General features: G+C 38.3%; 2 protein-coding genes across 3 annotated transcripts in view; one reads left to right on the forward strand and one right to left on the reverse strand.

Annotated features, from left to right (window-relative positions):
• LOC108704827 (dipeptidase 1-like) overlaps positions 1–2,874 on the forward strand; it is an 80,367-nt gene extending 77,493 nt beyond the window's left edge. For both annotated transcript variants that reach the window (XM_041590171.1, XM_018241510.2), the window contains exons 7-10: positions 705–789; positions 1,378–1,453; positions 2,026–2,161; positions 2,290–2,874. In XM_041590171.1, coding sequence (XP_041446105.1) covers positions 705–789; positions 1,378–1,453; positions 2,026–2,161; positions 2,290–2,463 — 471 coding nt within the window. In that variant the 3' untranslated portion in view covers positions 2,464–2,874. The remainder of the gene's footprint in view (positions 1–704; positions 790–1,377; positions 1,454–2,025; positions 2,162–2,289) is intronic.
• Positions 2,875–5,034: 2,160 nt separating this feature from the next.
• LOC108704814 (charged multivesicular body protein 1a-like) lies at positions 5,035–17,676 on the reverse strand. The gene is made up of 7 exons (XM_018241495.2): positions 17,523–17,676; positions 14,694–14,713; positions 14,250–14,327; positions 10,281–10,427; positions 8,938–9,066; positions 7,227–7,414; positions 5,035–6,361 (listed from the first exon to the last, which is right to left on the reverse strand). Exons 1-7 carry the CDS (start codon positions 17,527–17,529, stop codon positions 6,340–6,342), a joined length of 591 nt encoding a protein of 196 aa, XP_018096984.1. The 5' UTR covers positions 17,530–17,676; the 3' UTR covers positions 5,035–6,339.
• Positions 17,677–21,011: the final 3,335 nt, after the last annotated feature.

The following is a 21,011-nucleotide window of genomic DNA, read 5'->3' on the forward strand; positions in this document are numbered from 1 at the left end:
AGGATGCAATTTTTTTTAAACATTTTGCAAATTAGGGTTCAGATCTGGTTCTGGATTCAGACAAATCTGTAGTGCTTTGTGGCTTTGATGCATCCCTAAAAGAATCAGTGATCTTATGACTAGTCTGGTGCCAGACTGACAGTAGCGGTAAAATAGTGCATATTCTCTAACTACATTTAGGGGCATATTTATTATGCCTTGCGAAAATGAAATTTGCCATGTTATACCACATGACAGCACAAGTGTTAAAAACAGTGGCATAAAAACAGGTTGCCCACCCACCACAAAAAAATGTTCATAGGGGTCTGGTGAACACATCAGTCTACCCACCCCTTCCGCATCCCCCACTTCCATATTTACCCCCACAACCTTGGGGGCAAATATGGTAAAACTAGGAAACCGCAATATTAATGTTTGTGAAATGCCCTGCTATCAAAATTTTTTTTATAAAATTTCCAAGGAAATCTTGGTACCATAGACAGTGACATCAACTTACAGCATAGCAGTAAAGAGTGACTGAGTTTTATCAGAACTGAAGTTACATGACTGTGGGCACCTGCAAAACGAAAATATCTAGCCCCAGTGCATGATTCTGCCAGAGGAGTGCTATTAACTTATGTATTTTGTATAAAAACATGCTTTCCCATAACAGAATCCCAAGTGTTAAATAAATAATTCCATAACTCTATTTTCGTAATCCACAGAGAGATAAGAAAGGTCTGGTTATGGTGAACTTCTTCAATGATTATGTGACCTGCAGTAAGCAAGCAAATATATCAAGTGTGGCAGGTGAGTAAGGGACTGATGGTGCTGCTCAGGGAAAGCATGTATAGTATGTAAATATACAAGTAGTAGTATATGCCTCTGTGCTTGAAAGAAAGGTTACAAATTAAAAGTAAAAGGTAAAAAGAAAAATCGTAATAAATGGTTCCTCTTCGGGACAGCCATCAGTCCAAATTTTCAATTCTGTAGTCCATTTGCTAGTAAGTCAGTAGCTCAGGTTTTAATAAAATTAAAAAGACTTTATTAGGACATACAAGAAGCCTAACGCGTTTCGTGCCTAAATTGGCACCTACTCATAGCCTATGAGTTAGTGTCCATTTAGGCACGAAACGCAATTAGATTTCAAACAGTCACCTACAAGTTAGAAAACAAATGTAAATATGTGATTGGTTGCTGTGGACAATATCACCGATGATGTTTTTCTCCACTGTTTTACACAGCATGATAAACAGGTCCCTAAGTGTAGGATATTTTTCTGGCATCTATAGTAATAGATGCAATAGGAGATTTACTGAACTCCATACATGGACATTGAATAAAAACCCATTTAAGCTGGATAGAATATTTATATATTTTTAATTTTATTTTTTTTAGATCATTTTGACCACATCAAGAAAGTTGCTGGATACGAGTATGTTGGGTTTGGTGGTGATTATGATGGAGTGCCCAGGTAACACATTGCACAACCCCTCTCAGGGCCCTCTTACCTCCAACCCTTTACAGCTCTGAAAGACATCATCTATCTAACCTGGACTTAGTTTTACCCCAGAACCATTTATTACTTTGCTGATCTTCCTACAAGGAAGGTCAACTTATATGACATCGTTGGCTGATTTGATTGCTCAGATCAGCTGAAGTTTTTAGACCTTATGACAGATATATAAATGAGCCAGATATTAATTGGACAAGCAGCTCCTCTTCACTTCCTGCAGTTCTGACCATTTGGGCTGTCAGTCCAAACAATAGATAGTGGCTATTCATGTGTATTGCCAATCACACAGTCCACATCTAAACTGCCCAGAGTATAATCATTTTACATCCCTGTTATGTGCATTATTGTTCCTCATACTCATCATATCCAAAGCTGACCTGAAAAAGTCTAAGAAGGCAATTTGCTTGAATGTTGTATTTTATTTGAAGCGGAGAGATGTGAATATCCTCTTCTTGTGCAAACAATTTGCCACATTGCAGTATTGTGATAACACAGCAAAGGAATTTTACAAGCAGTCGTGCCATTCCCAGGGTCCCAGATGGTTTAGAAGATGTTTCCAAGTACCCAGACCTTGTGGCTGAACTCTTGAGAAGAGGATGGACTGAAGCAGAAATCAAGGCAGCTCTAGCCAATAACTTACTCCGTGTTTTCCAGGATGTCGAAAGGGTGAGTTTCTAAGTCAGTGAGAAAAAGAGAAGACCATAGTGATAACGCTGCCCTGGGGTAACTCCAGGTTTAGAGAAAAGGATATTTTACTTGGTCTGACGTTTTTTCATTTTCTTATTCTTCTACAGGTCCGCTCAGAGTTAGCTGCAAATGCGGCCAATGATGAGCCAATTCCATACAAGGAGATAGAGTCTGATTGCCGAACTAGCTATGGTTATGATATTCCAAATCATGCAGCTGGGGGACAACTATTGGGGAGAGCCATTCTTCTCCTGTGTTTGTTTTACAGTCTATTCATGTGAACACATAATTTAAGAAGCACTCGCCTGTGAACGAAAGCCCCTGTCTTTAGTTTACAAATACTGATGTGCAGCACTGAAATGTCTGTTCTGATCCTTTACATTTTCTTTTTGTAGACCAATGCGGTCAAACCTGCTGCAGCAACACCCCAGCTCTAGCAGAAAATGATTAGTACGATAGTTACCGAATTATGCAGGAATAAATAGTACAAGATGTACAATGACTTTTTTAAAATTAAAATGTTACGATTAAAGGTAAAAATGGCAAAAGAGAAAATAGTGTAATTCCAATTTTTGTTTAATTCCATGCACAATCCTGTTTTGTTTGGAGTAGTGATATTGTAAACTAGTTGTAAAGTATGAGTTATTTATATATGGGTATTTGCTAGTCTGAAATAAAAGCATTACTACTAATATAGTTTCAGTCCTTCTTCATCTGATTCTGTCTTTCCCTGTGTCTCATACTCTCTAAGATTTTTGCTCTTCTTTGAGGAAACATGGTTTCCCTCATATGAAACAGCTTTCTATAATATTTCCTCACAATGAGGTGTCAGCTCTGGCCACTAATAAATGCAGAGTAAGTAATCCCGGAAACTCCCTTGAATGGCTGGGAAATTAGCAGAAGTAATGGTAAGATGGATGAAATAGGTTTAACCCTTTAAAGGAAATGTAACACTAACATTTTTTTTTTATAAAAAATCTATTCCACCCTACACTAATAATAGACCTACCCTGCATAAAGTTTATTACCAATGCTTTATTAAAAAAATACTGTGAGAAAACACTGCTTCCCGTCTACTGAAAAAAGGCGATCGGGCGACTCACTTTACAGGATCTGCGCTCCACATATCCTCCTAATCCGGCTTCTGCCAAAACTGGAAGTCAACCCCAGAAGACCATATATTTTCCCGAAAGTACACATTCAGATGAATCCAAAATAGTTAAATACGCCATTCTACGGCAAACTACCAATATGCAAGGCCATTCTAAACATAGAAGTTTTTATGAAGTTTCTGAAAATCGTCACAAAGCTTGCATTTTACCACATTATATACCCCACATTTCATAATGTACCAGCAAAAGGCATCCTAAATACAGTATGAACACCAGAGGTCTACTGAATAGTTTGATGCCCAATATGCATAGATTTATAAACTATGTGGCACACAAAGGCCCCCAAATGGATATATATAGCAGACAAAATTTCCATGGGCAAAAACAAGTAAAGATGTTTTTTTTTATAGCCTAGTCAGAATCACAGTCTTAAGTATTTTAGCTTGGTCAAATAAGGTTTAGTGACAGAAACAAGTGAACAACACCTATGCAGAGCTGAAATAAATGTGTAGCCTTACAGACAATGTTTTTTTTAGATGGGGGTCAGTGACCCCCCATTTGAAAGCTGGTAATAGTCAGAAGGAAAAGGCAAATAAATCAACTATAAAAAGTAAGTAATGAAGACCAATTAAACAGTTGCTTGGAATTAGCCATTCTATAACATACAAAAGGTAACTTAAATGTGAACCGCAATTTAAATTTTCTATGTGGAATGTTATTTTCCTATTGAGGATACAGTAAGAATCTGTGTGTCTTTCTGAATGATAAAATAATATTGGTAAAAGATACTCTAATAGGAATCCAAGCAAGTCTTTGGAAGATCAGCTTCAATCTGTTACAATGAACAAACAGGAGCTTGTGCGAGAGTTGAAGCCTTTGGAAACATGGTTATGCTTAACAAAAGAAAGGTTTGGAAGATAGTTGTGTTACTAAAACAAACTAATAAGAGAGTCATCTTCCCCAAATGAATCCATGTAAATAGTGCTGACCATCTCCAAGGAAAACTAGTTTAACAGGAATTGAGTAAACAGTATGCAGTATACAGTGACACCTTATGGATGGTATTCAGTATAGTACATTACTGGAATTCAATGGATGCCTATGGGACTTGAAGTATCTCATGGTCTACAGCCAGTGCCGGGCCAAGTCGGCTGGGTGCCCTAGGCAACCCGGCCAAATACATCGCCCCCCCCCACACACTGTTCGACGCTCTGCCCAGGAGGGCGGAAGCGGTGAAGCTGCGCCAGTGCGCATGCGCGGTGGACCGTATATGCCATTTCAAAACGCCAGCCAGTGCGCATGTGCAACCACAGTTTAAGGACACAAGGGTCCAGACTAGGGGGAAGGGCTCAGAAGAGGTATGTGCTTGGCGCCCCTCTGCCTTTGCACCCTAGGCACGTGCCTCTTCTGCCTACCCCTAGGGAAAAAACGTAGAGACATTAATAAAATATCCATAAGGTTCTCTGTAAATTCTAAACTATATTATATAGTAAAAATTAAAAATCACTCCCCAGGAAACACCAAATCTTGGCCTTGTAAAGCTTTAATGGAAGTTATATAACTTAGGGCAGTGTTTTCATAGTGTCTTTGGCAGTACACAGCTTTGGAGCGAGTCACTAAATATATTATAGTCCGAGTTGTCCTAATCATAACCCTGGATTTAATGCATCCTTCTTCTGCATTGATGTGTAACGGAGTACACATCAATGAGCTTTTTCTTGAAAAGAGAAAAGAGCACACTTGAAATGTACAATCTTTATTGAGCAATAAACAAATTTTATTTTGAAATGTAAATAAAACATTTTATTCTTTACAGATAAGTTACCCCAAATAAGATAAATCAAAGGCTATAAAAAAAGGCAAATTGAAAGAAACCTATTCATGGTACGTGAAGATTCCTGTAGCTTACTGTAGGATTATATGAGCTGTACAGCTGGCATCTATTTTTAAGAGCAATAAAACTAAATATATCAGATCACACTTGGCACTGCCCTCTGGCACTTCTCAGGTAAAGAGGCACAGTGATATTTTAGAACCCCTGCAGTAGCAGATATAACAGCTAGAGGTGCCAGCAATAAACAGCATGGCTCTCATTTACAGCAACTAAGTTCCCAAATAACCTTAGTGTTCTGGAAGGGACACTGAATAGTGCTACCATCATGGGTTGCCAATCAAGAAGTGTAAGAAACTGTAGCATATGCATACGGGCGCTATTAAATGGATAAATGTTTTGCTGCAATATCTCCCAAATTCACCAGCAGCCATAACTGTGTGAACCACATTTTCAATGTTTTCTACCCTGCAATTTGGCTGGGACACAAAAATACAATCCAAAAAAACAATGGAGTTTTCAATATGTTGCAGAATGAGAGTGCTATTCAATAAAGCAGGGGGGGAAAAAACTCTCTCACCAAGTAGTCAGAGGAACATTGAACACAAAATAATAGACAGAAGCAGCAGAGTAAAAAACAGAGCAAACACAAAAAATAATAAAATCAGGTGCTATAAAATAGAGCATTTTTAGTAAGACAGCCGATTCCTTTTAGCATATACTCAGGAAGAACGTAACTATTAGTTATTACTAAATCTAGAGAACTAGGGAAAGCATTCCATGCGAGGTCTCTGCTCTCAAAAGAAACTGCTTTAAAAAACAGTTGTGACTGGCCTAAATGTTCTATATTAATGATTATAACGATCAAGGCCTTTTATCACTATATGCCATTAGTTAAGGCCATACAGGGAGAGCATGAAATTGCTCTGCTTTGATGTCAGCAAGTGCAATTAAACTAGAATTCTTTGTTCAGGAGACTGACTGTGACCATACACATTAAATGTTAATCCCCAGACTTGAGTCCATTAGGATTGAATCAATTACAGTATAGGTCGCACTTAAACTCAACAGAGAAACTGGATGCAGCAAAAGCTGGGTTCCCGGCTTCCTTATCCTCTTATTATGATTGGCAAAGGCCTCAGTGTGATAAGGTGACCCCAGTGTACCCAAAACACCTGACATCCACACAGGAAAGATAAAGATTCCATGAGACTTCAGTTCCTTAGAGCAGCCAACCTAAAAGAGAAAATCAGAATTCATTAAAACCACAATTGTATTTTATTATGCTGTAATGCATTTATTCTATATATCATACTACTGCTGCTTCTCTTATACTGTACCCCTCTATGTAGCAGTGATAAATTATTTTCACATGTGGTAATTTATTAAAAGTTCAAATTGATGCACAAAAATTGCATTTTCTTTCAACCCGTCATAGTCATGATCACTTGCTAGAAATTTATTTTATTCTTTAAACTAAACCCTAAAAAATTATATGGCTAAAAATGCTATATTTTATATACTGAACTTATAGCACCAGCCTAAAGTTTCAGCTTGTCAATAGCAGCAATGATCCAGGACTTCAAACTTGTCACAGGGGGTCACCATCTTGGAAAGTGTCTGCAACATGCTCAGTGGGCTCTGAGCAGCTGTTGAGATGCTAACCTTAGGGGTGGTTGCAAATTTAATAGCAGAAAATTAAGTTTGTCTGTAATATCAGCTGATGCTACAAGGCTATTAAACTCTGATACTAGTTGCACTGGTTTCTTAGCTGGCATATAGTAATTATCTGTATTAATTACAAATCAGCCTTATATTGTGACTTTTATTTTTTATGTGTACTGTATATTTTGAGTCGTTCCTAAGTTCAGTAAGTGACAACAGAACAGAGAATGTGCAGTGAATCAGAAGAAAAGAAGATGTGGAGCTACTAGGGGCATCATTGGAGGCCTACTTCTTTAGTTAAGCTTTAGTTCTCATTTAATAGTGTTGCTCTGCTACTTTATAAAAGGCTGGCAAATACGTACAGGTCAATGATATCCCAACATGACTAACTAAAATTTGGACATTAAAGCAGACACTAAAAACACTGAATCCTTACCGGCGGGACAACTGGTCCTCCGGGGTGCGGGTAGAGCTTTCCCCCACTGACGAAGCACCTTGGGGAAGCTGATTCAGCTGATCCATCACCTCCAGACCATTCTCCTCTGCAATCTGTACAATGAGGTTGTCTACCTGTTCTTGAGGGGTGGTGAGTGTCATTGCGGAACTCATGGAGTCCTCCATCACCTATAACACAAAAATAACTATGAATTATGGAAGTGTCATATAAACCCAGCAGACCCCGTTCCTTTGTATCCAAATGCACAGATGCTATATAGTGGTAATTGTATGCAAATAAACAAATGTTTAGGCCTTATGGCCTGAGAAGTTTTCCATGAAAAAATGCAGCGCATACAGAGGGGATTCTCACTGGAAACAGTAAGCAGTGACATCATTAAAGTCAGAATAACACCAATTTATCAGTGGGTTTATGTTCCCCTTAAAGATGACAAAAATGATTAATTGTGCCTGAGAATTAATTTCTGTGTGCATATACAAAGCAGCATTTTCGTTATCAGCTCTAATGTATTCTGTGTATTCATCTACTGTCTAAAATTCTCACTTGCGCTACTGCGTATAATACAGCCTAAAGCTAGCCATATACATAGATTATCACTTGTTTGGAAAGGCACAGACCAATCTTTGCCTCATTTAGCTACACAGATGATGGGAAAATCAGGCCAATGAGCAGATCAGAACCCCATCAGTGCCCAGCTATTCTTACAATTTTCAAAACTGTCCAACTGATATCTTGTCAATCTCTAGGCAGATATTGATCAGACCTTTATCTTTAGCCGAAATGTGGTTAAATAAGTCAGACTGGAGCAGCTGAGTCAGCAGGAAATGTTGGCCCATGTATGGCTAGCTTTAGATGATAAATAGGCATAAACTGCACTACAAAAGCACTAACAACCTTTTAAAATAAATCACACTTCTTAGAAATGGTAGGAAATGTGTGTTTGCTGGTGTCACTGGGGAAGTTTTATTTTTAAATGGCTGGCTCACCTTTAAGTTAACTTTTAGTATGTTATTGAATGGCTAATTCTAAGCAACTGTTCAATTGGTCTTCTTTATTTTTTAATAGCTTTTGAATTATTTGCCTTGTTCTTCTGGCTCTTGCCAGCTTTCAAATGGCGGTCAAGAAATGTTATGTAAAGCTACAAATGTACTGTTTTTAATACTTTTTCTTACTCATCTTTCTATTCAGACCCTCTCCTATTCATATTCTAGTCTCTTATTCAAATCAATGTGTGACATCTTTATAGTTGGGTTTAGTGTCCCATTAATTCTAGGCCTGAATGCTACAGAAGCAAAACTGTCTTGTTTTATTCTTTTGTGGTTTTTGAATTATTATTAGATTATATCTATTGGCCTTACAGACAACTAAAGTAGAATTAACTGCAATAGCTAATTATCTACACAGAGGAATTTTGCAGTATATTTATGAGCAGAAGCATTTGTACATATTGCCATGGCTGAATCAAAAATAATATCCACATCTATGGTAATAGTGCAGTATTACTACTTATGGATGTGTCTAGAATGTTTTCCAGCTTACCTCTGTTGTAGACAGCAATAAGGCAGCTTCCACTCATGTACAAATGCAAAATGATCAGTTTAATACAAGACAGTAAGATCCAATTTACAGATTACAAGAAAGGTAAATCTAATCATGTAAATTTAATGATCCTTTGTCTTCCTTCACTTACCGACGTGTGCACATCCAAGTTCTGAACCTGCTGATCAAACTTATCCATGACAGCCGACACTTTCTGCAAATCCATAGAACTCAAAGCTTTATCCAGTGCCTTGGTCACCTGAGCCATATTCTTTGTGACCTGTTATACATGTGTAATTATTAGCCATAAATATATGTTCTGCACAGAATGTCTGAACTTATCTCTGGAAGATGGCATGCTACAGAAACCAATCTGTCTAAACAGCAATGTTACTAAATAAGAGCCAAGTATAAAAATATTGTTTTTGCAAAGTAAAATAAGGATTTTAGAAATGGAATTTGATATCAAATAACATATGGTCTATCGGCTCACATATTGTTAAACATTAAGTTGTCAATCTTACTCCTGTTACTAGCATTCCTTTATTTAGTCATATAGAATACATTGATGTAACTGGGGCACACTGTCTACTGCTTTGCCCCAGACAATAAGGCCCTCACCTTGGAAAACTCTGGCTTAAATAGAAGCAAAATCACACATATCTGTACAGATATGTTCCTAAAATTATATTTTTCATTCCATGTTCTAATATAATGGAACATCCATAATACAAAAAAAGCTTAGAATAATTTAACATAGCAGCTGCTGAACCATTGCCACTATGGATTTGAATCTTAGGAACTGCAGAGTTGGTAAACAGATTTCTAGTCCTAAAAAAATAACAGACTGTAGGTGATGGCCATAAAGGGGTTAGTTCACACGAGGAGATTCTGTCGCCTGGCGACTAATCGCCTCGACTTCTGGGCGACGATCTCCCCGAACTGCCTCCTTGTGTCTTCCCATCAGCTATAATGAAAAGTCGCCTGTGCTAAAGCACACATGGCCCCGCATTTTTAGAAGTTACCCGAAGTTTCGTCGCGTGTGCTTTAGTGCAGGTGACTTTTCATTACAGCGGATGGGAAGACACGAGGAGGCAGTTTGGGGAGATTGTCGCCCAGAAGACCAGGCGATTAGTCGCCAGGCGTCAAAATCTCCCCGAATCTCCTCGTGTGAACTAACCCTAATGCTTTTTGAAAATCCCATTACATTTATAAGCTAGGGGCTGGCACAGTTCTATACATTGACGACTGATTTGGCAATTCATTTGAGCCTATGCATTTATTATTTAACTCTTACTAAACTAAAGCAAAAAATACAGAAGAAGTGCCTTTACACATTGTGCTTTATCTTGTAAAAAATGACAAACAGGAGACTTGTTATACTGGTTTGCAAACCAAAAGTAAAGTGGTCATCCGCTCATAAAGCTTACATCAGCCTTCCTTGGAGCTATGTTAAAATACATACATTACTTGCATGGTTAAATGGTCCCATACCCCCTTCATGGTTACAGCAGTCTGGACTTTGGATGCCACTGCATCTACCCGTGAAGCCATTCGCAGCCAGTTCAGACCTTCATTCTTTTTCCTGATGGCATTCTCTGCATAAACCCGTGCCACTTCAACATTTTTCTGCTGCAATGCCTAGGAGTAGTTAGAAAAGATACACTTAGTACTGTGTTATGGAAATACATAATGGGAAAAGCATATCAAACTTTCTCTTAGGTAATACACAACTTACACAACCAAAGTGAGAGCCAGTGTCATTTTTCAAAGCCGACTACTGCAGTTTAAAAGTAGTCTACACACTTACTTGGTAGATCTCCTTGTTGCCAAATGAGTGGATCTCTGAATGGTCTGGCAACCCAAGCACTGGGCCAAATCGGACCCTCCAGAATGAACCACAGCTTCAGGCCTATTCAACCTATATGCGGCTGAAAACTGGCCAGATATCTATCAGGCAGGTTTGCTACACCCATTGGAAGGGTACCACGTTGGAGCATTGATGTGGTTTCCATAGGCCTGCTGTATGATCTGAGCAATGGACCCCAGGCTAAACATGGGATCATCCAAACAATAGAGTGGCAGAGGTCCACTTGTTTGGTGACCTCCCCAAAGGAGCCACTTCACAGTGTATGGTCGACTTAACTGAAAATTGCACTTGTAACGTGATTATTCTTTACAGGTAGTGAGAAGGTAGTTGTGTCAAACAAAAAAATCATGCCACAAAGAACCAGGACCACCATAAGAAAAACTGCAGCTCCATTTTACTTTGTTCACATGGCCTTTCCTCTAGGTGCCCAAAACTATAAGCCCACTACCAGCCTGGGACCTGTGAACTAAGACCCCTTTACTGTAGCCCAAGAACAGTTTACTAACATGAACAATTTATTTACTTCAGTCACTCTTTACGGCTATACTGCAAGTTGGAGTGATATCACCCCCCCAGGAGCCATAACAATGGGAAGGTAACCAAATAGCAGCAACCTGACACAAGATAACAACTGCCTGATAGATCGAAGAACAACACTTAATAGTAAAATCCAGGTCCCACTACGACACATTCAGTTACATTGATTCAGAGAAACAATATCCTGTCAGAAAGTAGCTCCATCCTAAAGTGCTGGCTCTTCCTGAAAGCACATGACCAGTCAAAATGACCTGAGATGGCTGCCTACACACCAATATTAAAAAATACCCTTGCTGGTTCAGGAATTAAATGTTATATTGTAGAGTTAATTATTTGCAGTGTAAACTGTGTAATTTAGAAATAAAATGTACATCATAAAAATCATGTCAGAATCCCTTTAACGTAACTTAAAATTCCCTAACTTAAAATAGCACATTTTACACTGTGTATCAGGAGCACATATATGATAACATTTGCGTGAAATGTGTTAAATGTGACAAGCTTAAATAAAAATTCGCACAAAAGATATTGAGACTTCATAAGAAAAAAGTCCTTAAATGGATATTTATATTTGTAATTTCCTAATAATGATTTCAATTAAAACAGGTACCAGCTGAATAGAAAATTCAGTAAATGATTAAATAAAAAATGCATGGTGGTGGAATCAGACCCTACTATATGAATTGACACAAAATTGCAGATAAAAACCAAATATGTTTACTGAATATTTATACTGCTACTGCATTGACGATGGCCTTGGGGCACAGCAAAGACCCAATATGCAAGGTATTGGGTTTAAACTGATATTAAAGGAGACCTATATGATAAATGAAACCCCCCTAATTGTGTAGGCAATAATGTACAGTGGTGTGAAAAACTATTTGCCCCCTTCCTGATTTCTTATTCTTTTGCATGTTTGTCACACAAAATGTTTCTGATCATCAAACACATTTAACTATTAGTCAAAGATAACACAAGTAAACACAAAATGCAGTTTTTAAATTAGGGTTTTTATTATTTAGGGAGAAAAGAAATCCAAACCTGTGTGAAAAAGTAATTGCCCCCTGAACCTAATAACTGGTTGGGCCACCCTTAGCAGCAATAACTGCAATCAAGCGTTTGCGATAACTTGCAACGAGTCTTTTACAGCGCTCTGGAGGAATTTTGGCCCACTCATCTTTGCAGAATTGTTGTAATTCAGCTTTATTTGAGGGTTTTCTAGCATGAACCGCCTTTTTAAGGTCATGCCACAACATCTCAATAGGATTCAGGTCAGGACTTTGACTAGCCCACTCCAAAGTCTTCATTTTGTTTTTCTTCAGCCATTCAGAGGTGGATTTGCTGGTGTGTTTTGGGTCATTGTCCTGCTGCAGCACCCAAGATCGCTTCAGCTTGAGTTGACGAACAGATGGCCGGACATTCTCCTTCAGGATTTTTTGGTAGACAGTAGAATTCATGGTTCCATCTATCACAGCAAGTCTTCCAGGTCCTGAAGCAGCAAAACAACCCCAGACCATTACACTACCACCACCATATTTTACTGTTGGTATGATGTTCTTTTTCTGAAATGCTGTGTTACTTTTACGCCAGATGTAACGGGACGCGCACCTTCCAAAAAGTTCAACTTTTGTCTCGTCGGTCCACAAGGTATTTTCCCAAAAGTCTTGGCAATCATTGAGATGTTTTTTAGCAAAATTGAGACAAGCTTTAATGTTCTTTTTGCTTAAAAGTGGTTTGCGCCTTGGAAATCTGCCATGCAGGCCGTTTTTGCCCAGTCTCTTTCTTATGGTGGAGTCGTGAACACTGACCTTAATTGAGCCAAGTGAGGCCTGCAGTTCTTTAGATGTTGTCCTGGGGTCTTTTGTGGCCTCTCGGATGAGTTGTCTCTGCGCTCTTGGGGTAATTTTGGTCGGCCGGCCACTCCTGGGAAGGTTCACCACTGTTCCATGTTTTTGCCATTTGTGGATAATGGCTCTCACTGTGGTTCGCTGGAGTCCCAAACCTTTAGAAATGGCTTTATAACCTTTGAAATTGAACTCAGGTGTGATAAACCACAGTTAAGTTATTTTTTAATAAGGGGGGCAATCACTTTTTCACACAGGCCCATGTAGATTTGGAGTTTTTTTTCTCCCTTAATAACGTAAATTTAAAAACTGCATTTTGAGTTCAATTATGTTATCTTTGACTAATAGTTAACGGTTTTTGATGAGCAGAAACATTTAAGTGTGACAAACATGCAAAAGAATAAGAAATCAGAAAGGGGGCAAATAGTTTTTCACACCACTGTATACTATATGGTGCTGGTTTTACTTTTGCCCAAAAATGAATATTACTTTTAAAAAAGCCCCTTTATTGGAGCTCCCTATAGATCTGCTATGGTCCCTGTCCGAGTCAATGCACCTCTGTTTTAGTCCAGATTGCTGCTAAGGATCCATGTGGGAAGCAATTTAATTTATTGATACGCATCTGAAAAAGTGTAAGCTTGTGAGTAGGAAATTTAGCTGCATGAATTGGTGCGGTCTGTTTTGGGCATGCCTGAAATCCTCACATTACAACACCTCCCTGACCTTTATTATGGGTTTAAAGGGCAACTTAAACCAAACGGTTTAAGACACACACATTAGATTGGTAACAAAGGGAGATTTCATTATTTTATAACATACTACACTCCATGCACTTTATATTTTTACTCCCCCGCAAGCAGTGCTGGCCATTTCATTGGACATTTTGTATTAATAATTGAAGAGAGTGTATCTGGACCGGCAGGTTTGTGACAGGTCAGCCTAGCTGCTGATTGGTTCCTATCCTACAGTGCAGTGTGCGGAGTGCTTCCGGGTCTTCCCTTCACATCTTAGGAAAGGAGGCAGCAGGAAGTGGATGAACAGATGGGTGGGACTAGTAGGGTTTTTGCAGAAATCTTCAGCAAAGTAACCAGAAACACAAATGTTTAAAACACATTTCTTTTATATCTAAAAGAGTGTAATGCACTTGAACATTCCTTTTTTTACATTAAGATATACATTACAATCATAGTCTGCATAAAGGACTATAGTTACCTTTTTAACTTTAGCTTGCTCTGTGTTGGAATCCTTCTCTGCCTTCTTCGCCAACTTCTCCAGCTGTTTTGATGTGAACTGGCAAGAGACAGGTTTATGATCAATAAACAGGTTTATTAACAGGCACAGTAACCCTGAAAGTCAGTTGCGTTTCTGTAAAAGGCCATGATGCAAAATAAACAGATGAAAATTTATAGGTTTTTAAGAATGCTCTCTTTCTTCATACAGTTAGTTCCATAGTACTATTACATAAATATTGCATTGAAAGTATTACTTAAGCTATAACAGTGCTATGTTACTGTCTTAGGACAATGCCACAAAGGGATGATGATGTGGACAAATTGTTTTCCTGTCCACTTATATTATGTATTTTAAATATTGCAACATATGTTGTGCATATAAAAAAATTCTTTTTTATTTCAAAAAATAAAGTGTTCTACTCACCTTCAGTTGAAAAAGTGTATCTGAAATGAAAGAAGAGAATATTAGTGCATGAAATGTATCTGAAGAATGAATTTGTGTGTGTTCTAAAAAAGAGCAAACTTCTTCATCATCTTAATGATACTAGTTATTAAGAGGCAACACAAAACTATAGGTGTATATCTTAAGCGCCATATATCCATATATAATATCTTAACCATGATTAAGCGTCCTGGGTGGGTGTGAAATGCGTAGGGCGGATGGAGATGCAAATATACATTTTTAACTTTGTATAAATAAAAGATTTATTTTTTAACTAATCTTAACTGGTCTTGTGTATCCGTTTGAGTGCCGGCCGGCCCTGCTTCTTCTTCAAATCCTGTATAACTTAAAGACCCTAGACATGATGACGTTTATGTTAAAATCCAATAACATAATACATTCAGTTACACATCTAAACACTCAACCCAAGGGGAGGATGTGTGCTGCACTGCTCAAAAAATGTCCTTTAAACTAGCAAGTGGGATATTTAACAGTAAACGTGGTAGCAAATTATCTTAAATATACAAGTTGAACCCATGGAATTCTGCATTCTTTATGATTGCATTTTTTAGAATATATCTTACTATTTTATATATCCATACCAGCACTACAAAGAATATACGCTTGATTTGACTTCTGCTTACATACAGATGAAGTATACAAATCCTAACCCTTATGTCATATTATAATAACATGCCATAATTGAAAAAAAGTTACTGTATGCCATTATTCACAAATGGAAATCAACAAAACCCCATGGGAATCATTTACCAATAACGGGCATATTTGCACCTGAACAGTAACCCACTGAAGTCAATCAGTGATTTGCTTCTTAGGGTCAACAGCAGGTAGAATATCAAAAGCAAACATTTGATTGGTTGCTATTAAATATAATGAGTACTGCCCATTGATGACAAATAAGGCCTCATGAGTCACCTTACATAAGATATTATAAAAAAGAACCATTTAAATCCTTCTGAGCTCAAAGCCTTACATCTGTGTTCATGCCAAACCATACACCACTAGTCATAACATAACCTCTGTAATTTACTGCCTGTACTTTTTTTTTAGGTCATCAAGTTGGCTAATTTTCCTTCTGGGTAAGCAAGATTACATCAGCATTAGCTGTATCATCCGGTTTATTAAATGTGAACACCAGAGAAGACAGAGTATAAGATATATAAGTGGCCTCTTCTGTAAAAGCTTTTCTCATCAGCCACCCTGTGTATGCCACATAGGGGCAAATTCACTAAGCAGCGAAAATGCGATAGCGACGCCTTCGCCGCACTTCACCAGATGAAGTTTAGCCAGGGCGCCGTTAATTCACTAAAATCCGAAGTTGCGCTCAGGGAGACGAGCAGTAGCGAATTTGCGCAAGCGTTAATTCGTCAAGCAAAGCCAAGTTACGCTAGCGAGGCCTAATTTGCATACGGTGGTGCCAAGTTAAATGGACGTATATGTAGCAGCAAATACTTACACTACACAAGGCTGGGAAAGCTTCATTAAATAAAATAGAGTTGATATTTTGCCCTATACATGTGCCCACTGTATAGTTTAGGTGCCATATGTTAGGAAATGTAGGGGGGAAGGAGGGTGCCCCCAAAAAAAATGTACGATCTTTTTCAGCCTATCACCCTTAAAAAAGGAAAAGACGCCAGAGTTTTTTGGGACTTAGAAAAAATTTCAACTTTTTTTGAAGCAATCCCTATCTACTCTATTGCACTTCGCATGGTCTGAGGTGGCGAAGGAAAGTCTGGCGCAAGAGGTAACGTTTGGTAAAATGCGCAAGTTAGTGAATTAGCGTAGTTACGTCGTCCCTTCGCAATAGAGCAACTACGCCTGGCGTAAGGGTGCGAAGTAGCGCTAGAGTAGGTCCACTTCACTAGCGCCCGTTATGAAATCAGCTAAGTAACGAGATGACATCACGCTGGCGAATTTTCGCTACTGTTAGTCACTTTGCCCTTTAGTAAATCTGCCTAATAGTGATAAAACAACAGAATTTGCTGCAAATGAAGTATGCGTTTTATATTATATGTCATTTACAAAACACGTAACTATACAATTCAATGCTGGAAATACAAACTACACAATCATATACGATTAGAGAGGCCTTCTGCAATGAAGTTATATCTGGATCTGTTACTACTTTTTACTTAAAAGCAATAATTGCATTTATCCCCTGAATCTGTTCACTAAATGAGAAAAGCTGTATTATTTACAGCAGACAGCTCATTGTAAATCATTCTATTTTAAACCTGTTTATTTTTCAATTATTGCCTGAAAGACTGATTAGAACAGGTACAGTAAGACACACACCTCATTCTGAAAACAGTCACAAGATCAAGAGCAAACGTCACACTCCCAGTGACACTGTGACAAAAATGGCATCACACAAAGCGAACAGTCACCTGACAACATTATGAATTGTTGCAGCAGATGGAAATACCTTTGTGCTTTTTATATTATTTAGAAGGGGCAGCTGTACAATTTGGGCAAACGTAGGATTTGGAATTGGCACAAATTAGCAATGTCTGCTCTATGTAACCTAAGCAAAGCCAGACTATAATTCCACCGCTAATAAATCAGGAACAACTGTAATAATACGTAATGGAAAACACAAATAAACAGTGAAATTAATAATATATATATATATATATTTGGATATGCTTCAGGGCAAGTAAACATGCTACATTCCGCAACCTATCAGACTAGACTATAAAGTAATGGCTTGCTTTATGTTTAGGCTACAACTCGTATGTATATATAAATATATAGATCAAAAGTATCAGTTTCTCCTCCTGGGCAACTCACCGTCCATTGCGTTTATCAGAGCGTCTAATAGTCAGCAAGACCCAAATAGCTACACTACCAGATACTTCCGGGTTCTGTCACCTGCCACCCCGCCCTCTTATCGCGAGTTTCGATGACACGGAGAAGAGCAAAACCAGATCGGGTCACGTGACGTCGCCAGGCACTTGCACATTTTGAAATACGAATCTTTATTAACACGAGCAGTCGTTGGCAACTAGATGGTCAGGTGCTAGCTTTTTTTTCTACTGTAGCTGTGTTTAAAGGGACCCTCCACCCCAAAAAAATGTAATCGTGAGCATTTAATATCTATTTAAGTCTGATAAGTAACTTCAGTTATAAAAATATTTTTGCTGTACAAAATGTCAATTGTTCATCCAAGTGTGGTGTAAACCAGGTTGTATAATAGATTGTATCATTTCTGATCCTACTGTGTGTTGTTTTTCTGTACAGAACTTCTCCTAAATGGTGTTGTTTTTCTGTACAGAACTGCTCCTAAGTGGTTGCCCTTTAAGTTATCTTTTAGTGTGTTATAAAGTGGCTCGTTCTCAGCAGCTTTTCAATTGGTCTTCATTATTTATTTATTAGATTTTTTTAATTATCTGCCTTTTTTTTTAAATCAAATAGGGGTCACTGAAAGTGATGTGCGGATCAGGGTTTTCCTGACCCGCACCCGACCCTAACCCACCCTGCTGCAACCTGGCCGCGCTTCCGGGGTCCTTTCATAGACCCGTGCCAACCCGCCCCACCGATGACATCACAATGATGTCACAAAAGGGGCGGGGCGAGCAGACACAAGACTATAAAACCGGAACCCGGCATTTGAAGGTGGCGGGCGAGGAGAGCCGGAGAAGAGCTGGAGAAGAGCTCAACCCGCACCCCACCAGCGAGGAGCACTGCGAGGTCGACCCGAACATGCCTGACCCGCGGGTATCGGGCCCGCACATCACTAGCCACTGACCCCATCTAAAGAACAAACTCTGTAAGGCTACTAATGTATTATTATTGCTACTTTTTATTACTCATCTTTCTATTCGGGTCCTCTCCTATTAATTTTCCAGTCTCTTATTCAAATCACTGCATGGTTGCTAGGGTAATGTGCACCCTAGCAACTGGGTTGCTGAAAATGCAAACTGGAGAGCTAAATAACTCAAAAACCACAAATAATAAAACATGAAAACAAATGGCACATTGTCTCAGAATATCACTCTACATCAAACTGAAAGTTAACTCAAATGTGAACTAAAATAACACCTCATTGTTTGAGTAGCAACAAATATCACTTAGAATACAATAATTTTCCTGTCACCACAATACATACCTTCTGGAGAAATTGCTTCCTACAGATTCATTTAGTTCTTACTTCAACTGTAATTATGTACTGGTTCCTCTTCTGTCTTCTCAATTCTTCTTCCCACAATATATCCACTTGTGCCCCATGGTTTAGTTCTGTTATTCTGTACTTCAAAGTTTTCTCTGTACAGTACATCATACAGTTCTCTCATTTACTCAAATCCTCCCTGCACTGTGCTATATTCTTTCTTTCTTGCTTCACATTTGTTCTGCTTATATGCCATCGTTGTACTTCCAGGAACAGTAACACCAAAAAATTTGTGTTTTAAAGTAATGAAATATCATGTAGTGTTGCCCTGCACTGGTAAAACGGATCTGTTTACTTCAGAAACACTACTATAGTTCATATAAACAAGCTGCTGTGGAGCAATGGTGGAAATTGAAAAACGGCTATATGGCACAGGTTAAATAGTGGATAACAGATAACACCATTAGACAGACAGAGCTTATCTGTTATCTGCTGTGTAACCTGAGCCTTTTCTCCTTTGAATGGTTGCCCCCATTGCTAAACAGCAGCTTATTTATATAAACTATAGTAGTAGCAAACACAGCAGTTTTACCAGTGCAGGGCAACACTGCATTATATTTTCATTACTTTAAAACACTTATTTTTTGACATTACTGTTCCTTTAAGATCTACAGGCGGAACCTGAAGGTTTAATCTTCTGTGTCTGCCTATAGGACAGATATTCCAAATTAATTATTAAGCCATTCTTCCTGTCTTATCTGGGGAAATAAGTCTTTAAAGGGGTTGTTCACTTTAAAATACTTTTTTCAGTCGAGTTGTTTCGAATTGTTTATCAGACTTTTTTCAATTGCTTTCAATCTTCTATGTTTCGCCATTTTACCAAAATTTAAGTTTAATGTTCCTGTCTCTGGAGGTTCAGTCAGCAGCTCAGTAATTCCGGAGCAGATTCTTAACTGTTGTAGTTTGCAACATTTAGGGGCAGATTTATCAAGGGTCGAATTTCACATTTTCAAGGTTTTTTTTATGGCTAAAACTGTCAAATTCGACTAGGGAGTTATCCAAATTCGATTAGAAATTTTAAAATAATTGATTTTGAGATTTCTCATACTCTGGCCCTTTAAGAACTCGAATTTGACTTTTCGCCACCTAAAACCTGCCAAATTGCTGTATAAGTCAATGGGAGAGGTCCAGGAATGAATTTGGTGATGTCTGCAGCCTTTCTGACATAAAAGTTTTTTTGGGAGTAAAAAAAACGCATATGAGTAGAGTCAGTGGGTAGCTCTGCTAAACAGAAACATAAATATGCTAGGAAAGTGGTCTCTGAAGTGAAGTACTGTATAGGTGGACAGAATGAGTCAACCTCAGATAATATTCTCCAACTTACCTAGATACGTTCCCCTCTCATTGGAATTTTCAGTGTTACTGTTCATTAGTTAAGATTCTGGAAACTACAATAATAAGAAAGGGAAGAATTCCCACCATAACAGAAAGCTGTGTAGGGGAAGCACCACCATCCCTCATAGGCTAACATAGCAAGAGACAGACTGGGTAGCCTATACAAGGGGGCTTTTTATTAGAGATATGTATGACTAATTGAAAGGCAAATTGATGTCTTAAATAGAATGTGTAGAATTAGAATATGTTAAACCAAGACCCATGGTAATTAGGGATGCATCAAACCCTGCTGTTTAGGGTTCGCCGAAGGCCTAAATCTAGGGTTATAGGGATTCGGCCGAATACCAAACCAACTCCAAACCTTCATCTCACCTAAAAAGCCATTGCACAGGCAATAAAACCTGTGCGCACCTAAACATGCACATGCCTCAAAAATAGCTCCGATTTGGTGGAATCCCAAATGGAATCCAGGGTTCGGTGCCTCCCTAATTGTAATACAGATCTTTGAAGCGTCTTGTTCTTTTGGTAAAAGGATGAGTTACAATTAATATACTGTGTGCCACAGAGTATGAAAGCAATTACATTGCTGCTCTCAAGTCACAACCATAACCAGATGAGATTTGTGAACTTAAAAAATATTTGAATGGAATAGTGCAGGTGAAAAATAGAATTATTTCATATGTAATAAAAATAAAAAATAATAAATTGGGATCCATAGACTGAAGCATTCAAGCCTAGAAAAATAATTGTTATACTAAATTGTATTACGTGAGATT

Source organism: Xenopus laevis, chromosome 4L, assembly GCF_017654675.1.
Source record: "Xenopus laevis strain J_2021 chromosome 4L, Xenopus_laevis_v10.1, whole genome shotgun sequence".
Classification (NCBI taxonomy): Eukaryota; Metazoa; Chordata; class Amphibia; order Anura; family Pipidae; genus Xenopus; species Xenopus laevis.

What these genes read in the sequence shown, in the direction of transcription:
- LOC108704814 (XM_018241495.2), bottom strand. An exon ending in ATACACTTTTTCAACTGAAG is followed by an intron (nt 14,328 to 14,693) that starts GTGAGTAGAACA and finishes GTCTCTTGCCAG; the next exon opens with TTCACATCAAAACAGCTGGA. An exon ending in AGCAAGCTAAAGTTAAAAAG is followed by an intron (nt 10,428 to 14,249) that starts GTAACTATAGTC and finishes AACTACTCCTAG; the next exon opens with GCATTGCAGCAGAAAAATGT.